Source organism: Natrix helvetica (assembly GCF_964273705.1).
Source record: "Natrix helvetica genome assembly, chromosome: Z".
Taxonomy (NCBI): domain Eukaryota; kingdom Metazoa; phylum Chordata; class Lepidosauria; order Squamata; family Natricidae; genus Natrix; species Natrix helvetica.
The window spans coordinates 137284482-137296736 of record NC_138554.1 but is presented as its reverse complement, the minus strand read 5'-3'; the positions used below and the strand labels follow the sequence as shown (position 1 = coordinate 137296736).

At 50.0% G+C, this 12255-nt stretch overlaps 1 protein-coding gene across 1 annotated transcript in view; it reads left to right on the top strand.

The window, feature by feature from the left end:
* LOC309401168 (mitogen-activated protein kinase kinase kinase 3-like) overlaps positions 1-12255 on the top strand; it is a 102189-nt gene that overhangs the window by 28627 nt on the left and 61307 nt on the right. The window contains exon 2 of the mRNA XM_081970206.1: positions 8204-8290. Within this exon, the coding sequence (XP_081826332.1) occupies positions 8287-8290 (4 nt within the window). The 5' untranslated portion in view covers positions 8204-8286. The remainder of the gene's footprint in view (positions 1-8203; positions 8291-12255) is intronic.

Genomic DNA, 12255 nt, shown 5'->3' with positions numbered 1-12255 from the left:
AAGGAATTCAAAGTGGGCTGGACTTAGATCTCTTGCAGGTGCGCAGGGACTCGTGACTTATGACTCGTTTGACTCCTCCTTTGGGTTCACCCTAGTCATCTTCTAGCTTGGAGGTTCAGCCTGTGTGTGTGTGTGTGTGTGTGTGTGTGTGTGTTTGAATGGCAGGCATACGCGCACAGCTCCAGTTGTGTTAGCAGCATGTACACCCTCCATTCAACCAAATGGAGCTTAACGTGTGAGTGGAAGGTGCTTTACAATCGCTCGCAAAGCTCCACTCCAGAACTAATGCCCTCCACGCTGCAGCTTAACACACACAAGTGTTGTCTGCTCATGCGAGTGGAGCTTCACAAATGCACACTTCCCCATTTCTACCATGGCCCAATTTTGAACAGGCCGCAGCTTGGCGGTGAGCTGTGTCCCGGAGGTTGTTGGACTCCTGTTCTATATCCTCTTGGCTTAAAAAACAGAGAAGTGCTTCCATTGTCTAAAATAAAATGAATTCTGGGCTAGATGGATGAAACATCCAGTATAATTAAGGGATAATGCAATGCTTCAGTGTGTGATTTTTTCCCCCCCAACGAAGTGCTGTTCCCCTATTGTGAAATATCCAGAAGGGTTTAGGAACTATTGTTCCAAGCTCACTTTTGGTGTCATGGCCCTGAGTTGTGTGTTTTTTTTTTCCTAGGAGTAGTCAAGTTGCTATCCCAAACTTCTCTCAAAAAATAATATTTTTGAACAGTTCTGTATTGCGTTAAAAAAGAACGCACTCATTCATCCACACACTCATTCATGCAAAGCAGACACAAACACACATAACATCCCACGCTTTGTCTGTCAGGCGTCCTGGAAATTTGTTGAAAGAAATCCTGGTGGAATCGTTTTCTAAAATACCATATATTCTTTTCCATGTGACTCTTTATTTTATTGATGATTCTTCCCCCAATCATTGGGATAGGATGGGTGTTGAGCCGAGAATTTGATAGCTGATTGGCCTGGCACTTGCCGGGAAGAGGATTTGTTTAAAAAAAAATTAAATCCCACCATTGTATTCTTTTTTATAAATATCTCAAGACTCTAATACTTCTTCCTCCTCCTACTTTCTTGACAACAGCCCTCTGAGGCAAGTCAGAAAGAATGGCTGACTCAAAGTCACCCAGCCTGTTTTCATGCCTAAAGTGGGGCTAGAACTCACTGTCTCCTGGTGATTGGCCCAAAGTCCCCAACTGGCTTTCATGCCTAGGGTAGGACTAGAACTCACTGTCTCCTGGTGATTGGCCCAAAGTTCCCCAACTGGCTTTCATGCCTAGGGTAGGACTAGAACTCACTGTCTCCTGGTGATTGGCCCAAAGTTCCCCAACTGGCTTTCATGCCTAGGGTAGGACTAGAACTCACTGTCTCCTGGTGATTGGCCCAAAGTTCCCCAACTGGCTTTCATGCCTAGGGTAGGACTAGAACTCACTGTCTCCTGGTGATTGGCTCAAAGTTCCCCAACTGGCTTTCATGCCTAGGGTAGGACTAGAACTCACTGTCTCCTGGTGATTGGCCCAAAGTTCCCTAACTGGCTTTCATGCCTAGGGTAGGACTAGAACTCACTGTCTCCTGGTGTTTGGCCCAAAGTTCCCCAACTGGCTTTCATGCCTAGGGTAGGACTAGAACTCACTGTCTCCTGGTGATTGGCCCAAAGTTCCCCAACTGGCTTTCATGCCTAGGGTAGGACTAGAACTCACTGTCTCCCGGTGATTGGCCCAAAGTTCCCCAACTGGCTTTCATGCCTAGGGTAGGACTAGAACTCACTGTCTCCTGGTGATTGGCTCAAAGTTCCCTAACTGGCTTTCATGCCTAGGGTAGGACTAGAACTCACTGTCTCCTGGTGATTGGCCCAAAGTTCCCCAACTGGCTTTCATGCCTAGGGTAGGACTAGAACTCACTGTCTCCTGGTGATTGGCTCAAAGTTCCCCAACTGGCTTTCATGCCTAGGGTAGGACTAGAACTCACTGTCTCCTGGTGATTGGCCCAAAGTTCCCCAACTGGCTTTCATGCCTAGGCTAGGACTAGAACTCACTGTCTCCCGGTGATTGGCCCAAAGTTCCCCAACTGGCTTTCATGCCTAGGGTAGGACTAGAACTCACTGTCTCCTGGTGATTGGCCCAAAGTCCCCAACTGGCTTTCATGCCTAGGGTAGGACTAGAACTCACTGTCTCCTGGTGATTGGCCCAAAGTTCCCCAACTGGCTTTCATTTATTTATTTATTTATTTATTTATTTATTTATTTATTTATTTATTTATTTATTTCTTAGATTTTTAAACCGCCCCCTCTCCCAAAAAGGGACTCGGGGCGGTGTACAGTCAGTGCATAAAATACAGACATAACAATAAAATACATTTAAAATACATTAGAGGGGGAGATAGACTGTACGAGAAATAAATACCTAAAAACATCCCAATTAAAACCCCAAACCCAATTAAAATAAATCCCCGGGAGGTAAAACTAAGAAAGTGCCAAGCCAGCTGATTGAAATAGGTGAGTCTTTAACTTTTGACGGAAGGAACGGAGGTCAGTGGTAGTTCGAATATCAGGGGGGAGGTCGTTCCAGAGGGTTGGGCCCATCACAGAGAAGGACCTACTCCTAGGTGTCGCCCGCTGGCATTGCCTAGCGGACGGCACCAGGAGGAGCCCCTCCCTGTGTGAGCGGATAGGTCGCAGGGACGAGTGTGGTAGGATGCGATCCTGCAGATAACTAGGTCCTGTGCCATGGAGCGCTTTAAAGATGGTGATCAATACCTTGAAACGCACCCGGAAGGCCACAGGTAGCCAGTGCAGCTCGCGCAGGAGATGTGTTACGTGGGAGTAACGTGTACTCCCCATAATAGCCCGCGCGGCTGCGTTCTGAACTAGCTGCAGTCTCCGGATGCGTCCCAAGGGAAGCCCCATGTAGAGAGCATTGCAGTAGTCCAGGCGAGACGTCACCAGCGCATGAGTGACCGTGCGCAGGGCACTCCGGTCCAGTAGGGGGCGCAATTGGCGCACCAGGCGAACCTGGCGGAACGCCCCCCTTGCCACGGCTGCCACATGATCCTCCATTGACAGCCGGGCATCAAGGAGGACGCCCAAATTGCGCGCCCGCTCCACAGGGGACAGTTGTTCGCCCCCTATGGCCAGCGATGGAGTCAGCTGGCTGAACCGAGGTGCTGGTACCCACAGCCACTCTGTCTTGGAGGGGTTGAGTTTGAGTCTGTTGTCCCCCATCCAGACCCCGACGGCTTCCAAACACCGGGACATCATTTCGACAGCCTCGTTGGGGTGGTTTGGGGTTGAAATGTACAGCTGAGTATCATCAGCGTACAGGTGGTACTCAACCCCAAAACCACGGATGATCTCACCCAGCGGCTTCACATATGCGTTGAACAGGAGGGGCGAGAGGACCGACCCCTGCGGCACCCCACAAGTGAGTGGCCTCAGGGACGACCTCTGCCCCCCTGTCAACACACATTGCTTCCGGTTGGAGAGGTAGGAGCCGAACCACCGCAGAACGGTGCCTCCGACTCCCATCCCCTCCAACCGGCGCAATAGGATACCATGGTCGATGGTATCAAAAGCCGCCGAGAGGTCTAATAGGACCAGGATAGAGGAACAACCCCTATCTCTGGCCCTCCAGAGATCATCGACCAACGCGACCAAGGCCGTCTCAGTGCTGTGCCCGGGTCGGAAGCCGGACTGGCGTGGGTCTAGATAGTCGGATTCGTCCAGGTGTCGTGGAAATTGCTGCGCCACCACATTCTCAACAACCTTCGCCAAGAAGGGGAGGTTGGAGACTGGACGATAATTAGCTAGCTCCATTGGGTCGAGCGAAGGCGTCTTGAGCAAGGGTCTCACCACCGCCTCTTTCAAGGTGGTTGGTAAGTATCCCTCACCCAGTGAGGCGTTCACCAGGCCCAGGAGCCAGCCTCGTGTCACCTCCCAGGCTGCCAGCACCAGCCAGGAGGGGCACGGGTCCATTAAACATGTGGAGGGTCGCAGCCGTCCACGCAACCTGTCCAAATCCTCGGGGGCAACAGAGTCAAACTCCTCCCAGAATGGTCTCTCAAGACTCGCTGTTGGCGGCTCGTCTGGTCCACTGACGGAGGTCCACCCGCTCCGGATCTGATCGATTTTGTCCTGAAGATATTCCCCAAACTCCTCTGCTCTACCCTGTAAGGGTGTCTCCCGCGCCCCCTGTGACAAAAGGGAGCGGGTCACCCGAAACAGGGCGGCAGGGCGGTTATCCGCGGACGCAATAAGGGCAGCACAATATCTACGTTTGGCCGCTCTTATTGCCACAAGGTAAGTCCGCAAATAGGCTCTTACCTGTGTTCGGTCAGATTCGGAGCGTGAGGACCTCCACCTGCTCTCTAGACGTCTCCTGTGGCGCTTCATCACCCTAAGCTCCTCAGTGAACCAAGGAGCCCGGGTGGGTCGATGCCGCAGGAGAGGTCGCAAAGGCGCAACCCGGTCCAAGGCCCCAGTCGTCGCCCTATTCCAGGCAGTCACTAGGTCCTCGGAGCGGGAGCGGGACAAGGCTACAGGTATTGGCCCAAGCTCCGTCTGGAATCTATCCGATTCCATCAGGTGCCTGGGGCGGTACCAGTTTATAGAGTCTGGTTCCGCCTCCTCGCGGTGGGGGATAGCGCCAGGGAAGTCCAGCCGGAGGGATGAGTGGTCTGACCATGACAGGGGCGTGATGACTAAATCCCCTATTCCCAGATCACTCGTCCACTGCTCAGATACAAAAATGAGGTCCAGTGTGTGGCCCCCTTCGTGAGTGGGGCCCTGCACTAATTGGGTCAGGTCCATGGCCGTCATGGAAGCCATGAACTCCCGAGCCACCTCAGAAGCCGCTCCCGCCGACGGCAAATTGAAGTCCCCCATGACCAGAAGTCTGGGAGTCTCAATTGCCGTCGATGAGATTAGCTCGAGGAGCTCGGGCAGGGCTGCTGATGCATAGCGAGGAGCCAAGTATACAATCAGCAAGCCCCACTGCCTCCCTGGGCCCCAGTTCACACCAAGGGACTCACACCCGGGTATCTGAGGGACAGTGAACTCCCTCGGCTCTAAACATTCCCGAATAACCCCCCCCACCACCACCCTTACCCAGGGCCCGGGGCTGATGGAATGCCCGGAAACCTGGTGGGCACATTTCCACGAGGGGTAAACCACCCTCGTGGCCCAACCAGGTCTCTGTTATCCCCGCAAGGTCTAGCTCCCCCTCTGAGATCAACTCATTAATGAGGGGGGCCTTGTTGGTAACAGACCTTGCGTTGCAAAGCATCAGCCGCAGGCCCTGGCTCTGTAGCACCTGTCCACCTAGACTGCAGGGGTTGGTACAAGCGACCGGGCATAACCAGCAGCCACGGTCTCCCAACCGACCTTGAGATCTTATCCTGTCCTCGCATCCCTTCCTCCCCACGACCGTTGTAATAGGACAACCCTCTGCTCGAATGATCTTTACTTTCCCCACCACCACCGCATCCCCGTCCTTCCTAGACTCACCCATTTGTCCGGCACTGGCTCTCCTCCCGGTCTGAATAGCCCTCCCCCCCACCCTGGAACCCCCTAAAAAAGATAAAAAACATTTTACAAAAAATCCCCTTAGCTTCCGGTTCCTGCTCCTCTCGGGGTCCACGAACCCGTCCTCGAGGCGGGCCCTTGAAAGAGCCAAGGGCCAAACCTGCGAGAGAGGGGCCTCCCGCAGGCGGAGCAAATCTAGCCTCGAATAAATTATTATCAAAGTTCCAATAGGGGTTAAGGTGCTGTCGCTGGTAAGAATAAGTCGGTAAGGGGGGAAGGTTGAAGGCATTAGTCCCATAAACCAATGTGGGAGGTGAGAGGCATTGTCCTAGATAATTCTTCAGTAAAGAGTGGGGGGGAGCAGATGTCCAAATGATGGGATTAGACGGATGCGGTGAGAATGGTAAGAGTGGTAGAAAAATGGGTGATAGCCCTAACTGTAAAGTTGGTGAAAACCCTCCGTAGTCTTAGATGGTCCTAGGTGGGGATAAGCTCAGGAACAGAGATTCAGGGTCCTTGGTGGGTGTGGGGGGCAGTCTTGGCCCAGGTATCCAGATAGTCAAACTCCCAGGCAGCGTTCCAGCCTCTCCATGGTCACAGGCCCGGTCCATGGGCCTTGGCCAGATCTCCCAGAGGCCTCAGATGATTCATGCCTAAGGTGGGACTAGAACTCACTGTCTCCTGGTGATTGGCCCAAAGTTCCCCAACTGGCTTTCATGCCTAGGGTAGGGCTAGAACTCACTGTCTCCTGGTGATTGGCCCAAAGTTCCCCAACTGGCTTTCATGCCTAGGGTAGGGCTAGAACTCACTGTCTCCCGGTGATTGGCCCAAAGTTCCCCAACTGGCTTTCATGCCTAAGGTGGGACTAGAACTCACTGTCTCCTGGTGATTGGCCCAAAGTTCCCCAACTGGCTTTCATGCCTAGGGTAGGACTAGAACTCACTGTCTCCTGGTGATTGGCCCAAAGTTCCCCAACTGGCTTTCATGCCTAGGGTAGGGCTAGAACTCACTGTCTCCCGGTGATTGGCCCAAAGTTCCCCAACTGGCTTTCATGCCTAAGGTGGGACTAGAACTCACTGTCTCCTGGTGATTGGCCCAAAGTTCCCCAACTGGCTTTCATGCCTAGGGTAGGGCTAGAACTCACTGTCTCCCGGTGATTGGCCCAAAGTTCCCCAACTGGCTTTCATGCCTAGGGTAGGACTAGAACTCACTGTCTCCTGGTGATTGGCCCAAAGTCCCCAACTGGCTTTCATGCCTAGGGTAGGACTAGAACTCACTGTCTCCTGGTGATTGGCCCAAAGTTCCCCAACTGGCTTTCATGCCTAGGGTAGGGCTAGAACTCACTGTCTCCCGGTGATTGGCCCAAAGTTCCCCAACTGGCTTTCATGCCTAGGGTAGGACTAGAACTCACTGTCTCCCGGTGATTGGCCCAAAGTTCCCCAACTGGCTTTCATGCCTAGGGTAGGACTAGAACTCACTGTCTCCTGGTGATTGGCCCAAAGTTCCCCAACTGGCTTTCATGCCTAGGGTAGGACTAGAACTCACTGTCTCCTGGTGATTGGCCCAAAGTTCCCCAACTGGCTTTCATGCCTAGGGTAGGACTAGAACTCATTGTCTCCTGGTGATTGGCCCAAAGTTCCCCAACTGGCTTTCATGCCTAGGGTAGGACTAGAACTCACTGTCTCCCGGTGATTGGCCCAAAGTTCCCCAACTGGCTTTCATGCCTAGGGTAGGACTAGAACTCACTGTCTCCCGGTGATTGGCCCAAAGTTCCCCAACTGGCTTTCATGCCTAGGGTAGGACTAGAACTCACTGTCTCCCGGTGATTGGCCCAAAGTTCCCCAACTGGCTTTCATGCCTAGGGTAGGACTAGAACTCACTGTCTCCCGGTGATTGGCCCAAAGTTCCCCAACTGGCTTTCATGCCTAGGGTAGGACTAGAACTCACTGTCTCCTGGTGATTGGCCCAAAGTTCCCCAACTGGCTTTCATGCCTAGGGTAGGACTAGAACTCACTGTCTCCCGGTGATGGCCCAAAGTTCCCCAACTGGCTTTCATGCCTAGGGTAGGACTAGAACTCACTGTCTCCTGGTGATTGGCCCAAAGTCCTCCAGCTGGCTTTCAGGTTTGGGATGTCATAAATATATCCTAGTTGCCAAGTGCCCAAATTTGGATTAGGTGATCTTGGAGACATTATGACAGTCATAAGTATGAGGACTGGTTGTAAGTCCTTCTTTAAGCACAACTGTAACTTTAAACAGTGGCTAAATGATTTTTTTAAGTTGAGGATCACTTGTATATTTGCCCTACCTCTGGTGGAACAAGACATTTTCTGGGAACGCTGGTGGCAGGATGCTATTTTTTTTTAATGCTAAATCCAAATTTTGATTAGAATCTCAAAATAGCTTTCAAGTCCATTTGGGCTCCTGGTTCATCCGTATCATTTTCTAAGTGTGTTATAAATTGATCCCCAATAGTTTGTTCCAGGATGTTTTTTAACATCTCACTCTTAATTCCCGGATTCCAAAAAATTACTTCCCCATCCAAGACCTGACCCAGGCTGACCCTGCTTAGCTTCAGGGATCATCCAAAATCAGCTAGTTGGTGCCACCTGGGCAAAATATGCCCTCTAATTAACTTCTTTTCTGTTTCTTTGGCAGGACTGTTATTATTACCAGAGGCCTTAACAGGGCAAGTGCACTAATTCAAGAGAGGAGGATACAGACCTCATGACGATACAACCATGGGTGAGTCTTTTTTCTTTTTTTCTTTTCTTTTTTTGGGCTGATCATATATCAAAGGTCGTCTTTCAATTCTCATGGAATTGATGAAGTATGTACAAGAAAAGAAATTAACAGATTAACAACTAACCCCAATTGTTGCCAAGTGTTACATACTCTTAATGCCTTTGTAGAAATTAAATTGTGTGGCTGCGTCTCTTCCAGCTCTATGATTCGCTATATATGATGAATAAATAAGTAAATGACTAAAATAGACAAGATTAACAGAGTTGGAAGGGACCTTGGAGGTCATCTAGTCCAACGCTCCCCCCCCCCCAAGCAGGAGACATTAAAACAGTGATGGCTAATTTTTTTGTTGTTGTGCGCCGAGACTGCTTGCATGCATGCCCACACCCATAACGCAATGTGTGTGCGACACACTCCAGCACATGCACATGTAACCCCCCACATGTGGACCATGTATGCACATGTGACCCCTTTGCATGCACATGTGACCCACCCCATGCTCCCCCACGCATGCGCTCTGCTCCCCCTTGCCCATTGTTTGCTTCCAAGTTGGTGCAAGAGGCTTTATCGGCCCAAAACGGGATGTGGGGCCCTGTGCGAACTCCCAAAATGCAATGCAAGCCCCATCAGGTGCATGTGGCATGCCCCCATGTATCCACTCATGCTGGGCTAGTGCAACAGCTCGCGTGCCTGCAGAGAGGGCTCCCTACACCATTTCTGACAGAGGGCAGTCCAATCTCTTCTCGAAAGCCTCCAGTCATGAAGCTCTTGCAACATCTGAAAGCAAACTGTTCACTATCACCCAGTTAATTCATTTCACTGAATTTCTCTTTCACCTTAAAAGTTAACTCAGGCATAAGAGTTTTTTACAGTTCTCTTTTTTTTAACTTGAGCCCATGTTTTGCCTCTATGAAAATATGTGTTTATTTATGTTGAAATTGTGGCTTTCTAGGAAATCTGCCCCCACAGACCCAGTGATTTTTAGAATAAGAGCTGATCCTGAGCCATCGCCCCAGCTCATCTCCACTGCGCAGACCTCCCCCTGGCCAGCTGATTTTCGGATCTCTGTTGCGCATGTGCGAGGGACAGGGCGCATGTGGGAGACTCGTGTTCCTGTGCGGGGGGCAATACTTTTTCAAGAGATGCATGCACCTGTATGCAATGCCCATTTTTTGTCCCAGGAGGCTGCAAGGAGGCCTGCTAGGCCCAAAATGGGACACGGGGGGGGGGGGTCTTGTGTACATGTGTGGGGGGTGTGGGGGGTGTCATGTGCACATTGCATTATGGTTGTGGACACTGTTGTGCGGGTGCACAGGCATGCTTTCAGCATGTACATGCGCTGTCGGCACGAGATGACAAAAAGGTTAGCCATCACTGCGATAGAACATTGATGTAACATTTACTTGGTGGCTTTACATGGGCCAATTTATCTATATTTCCTTCCTCTTCTGCCTCTGGTTTAGTATCAGAAAAACAGAGTTGGAAGGGACCTTGGAGATCTTCCAGTCTAAACTCCTGCTCAAGGAGACCCTCTACCATTTCAGATAAATGGCTATCCAACATCTTCTTAAAGACTTCCAGTGTTGGAGCATTCACAACTTCTGGAGGCAACTTCTGTTCCACTGATTAATTATTCTAACTGTCAGGAAGTTTCTCCTTAGTTCTAGGTTGCTTCTCTCCTTGTTTAGTTTCCACCCATTGCTTCTTTTTCCACCTTCCTCTGCTTTGGAGAGTTGGTTGTTCCCATTTCTTCATCACTTCCTTTCATATTTACTGTTGTGAACACCGACTAGTCCATAATATTCCTGGTGCTTATTCCAAAACGTGGCTTTCAACTCACGTTTATCATTCTTTTGGAGAAACCTTATTCAGTACTCTCGTTTTAATTTTTCACATTTTGGATAAGCCTCAGGTTGTTATAGAAGCTCTGCAGATGTTCTCTAAGAAAGAATAGAGCAGAAATATTTTTAGCCTTGTTTATTCTAAAATGCATTTAGGAAAAAAGCTTTCCAACCCCCCCCCCCCCCCCGGATCATCACCCCACAGCTACAAGATCTTTACTTTTATGAGGTCCTGGAAGTTGAAGACTACACCTCTTAAAGTTGTCAAGTTTGAAAACCACTGTGATGGAAACAGGATTCCCATCCTCCTCTATGGAAACTTCTAAGGAGGATCCCTAGAGTTGCAATCAACCATGGTTGGAAAAATACTATCTGTGGCAGAAATCCTTTAATACAGGGGCCACCAACCTTTCGGACCTCAGGGACCACTAAATTCATAATTTTAAATCCCACGGACCACTAATATGATCTGCCTAAGGACCGGGTGGGTGGGTGTGGCTAAGTGGTCATGTGACTGGGTAGGCGTGGCCAACTCGATATCATTCACGTTGAGGGGCGCCTCACCAACTTCTACTTCCCATTCCTCTCCTGCCCATCCGGGCTCCTTAGGGCCCCAACAGGAAGCAGCCACCAGGAAAAGAGTTGGCAAAACAGCTCAGTTCAAATTGGATCCGATCGAGAAGGAGGCTCAGTAGAAGCACCTCACTGAGGACTAGGAGCATAGGCTTTCCAAGCAGAGGGAAGACCTGCCGGAGTGCAAGGCCAGGTACCGGCGCCTGGAGGCTCAGCGGGCTGAGATGGTCAGCCAGTTCCAGGTCATGATGCAGTCCCACTGGAACGAGGCCCTCCGGCTCTTTGCCACCAACGGCGCTTCCCTCCAGCCTTCGCCCAAAGCCCCCCACCAGGAGGCTGAAGCAGACCCCAAGTCAGAATTTCTGCCCCTCTCTGACCTCCACAAAAAGACCCCGAAGGGGGAGACTCTCTGCAGCAATGCAAGCGTTCATTGCACGTATCCATCTCAGGGGCCGTAGTTTGAGGACCCCTGATTTAGTGCAATGTAAAAAATGCAAATAGTTTTTCTGCGGCCCACCAAAATTTTCTCGCGGACAACCAGTTGGTGACCGCTGCTTTAATAAACAAGATTGCATAATGGATCGCTTTGCAAGAGGTCATTTGTTGATCCAAGTTGCAGCTCACCTGAGAGGTTAATCTTTTTTTTTTTTTTGCAGAAAAAAAAAAGATTTGTTCCGTTTGCAGGCATGCAAGATTGCTGATTATTTTGGTTTGCAGAATTCAAGGAGAAAGGATTTCCCAAAACGCAAAAGCTTTGAGAAATCAAGCGAACTAAAGGAACTGATTCCTCCCTCCCTCTCTGCCTTTAGCCCTCCAGAGGAGAGTTGAGGAAAAACAGTGTAGATATTTGCTCATTTAAAGCTGATATTATTTCAGTTCTTTGGATTTCAGCCCACTCCACATTTTTCGAGCTGCACATCATACGTTTTTCCTCTCTCTGGAAATATGCTCTGCAAAACTTAGTAACACAGATTTCCAGCCAGGCCTACCGCTGCAACGGTGTTAAATGATAACAGCGTCACACTCACGTACCTTTAAAAATAATTTTGCACCTGCTTTTTTTTTAAAAAAAATATACATACGCAAAGCTACATAGGTGACAAATTTCTCTGATAACCTGTGTCAAAATCACATGAAGTATTAGTACCGCTTTACAAAGCCTCAGTAAGGCCACACCTGGAATACGGCATCCAGTTTTGGCCACCACATTACAAAAACAAAAAAGATGTTGAGACTTTGGAAAAAGTGCAGAGAAGAGCAATTCGTTTGGTTAAAGGGCCTGGAGACAAACCTATGAGGAACAGCTGCGGGAATTGCGTGTGGCCAGTTTGGAGAAAAGAAGGACTACGGGTGACATGATAGCAATTGTACAATATCTATAGGGGTTGCCCCAAAGAAGAGCGGAAGCTATTTCCCACAGCATCAGAAGGCCGGACGAGAAACAATGGATGGAAACAAATCAAGGAGAGTTGGAATTAAGGAGAAACTTCCTGACAGTGAGGGCAATTAGTTGGTGGAACTGCTTCTGTGGTACTACATACTGGAGGTTTT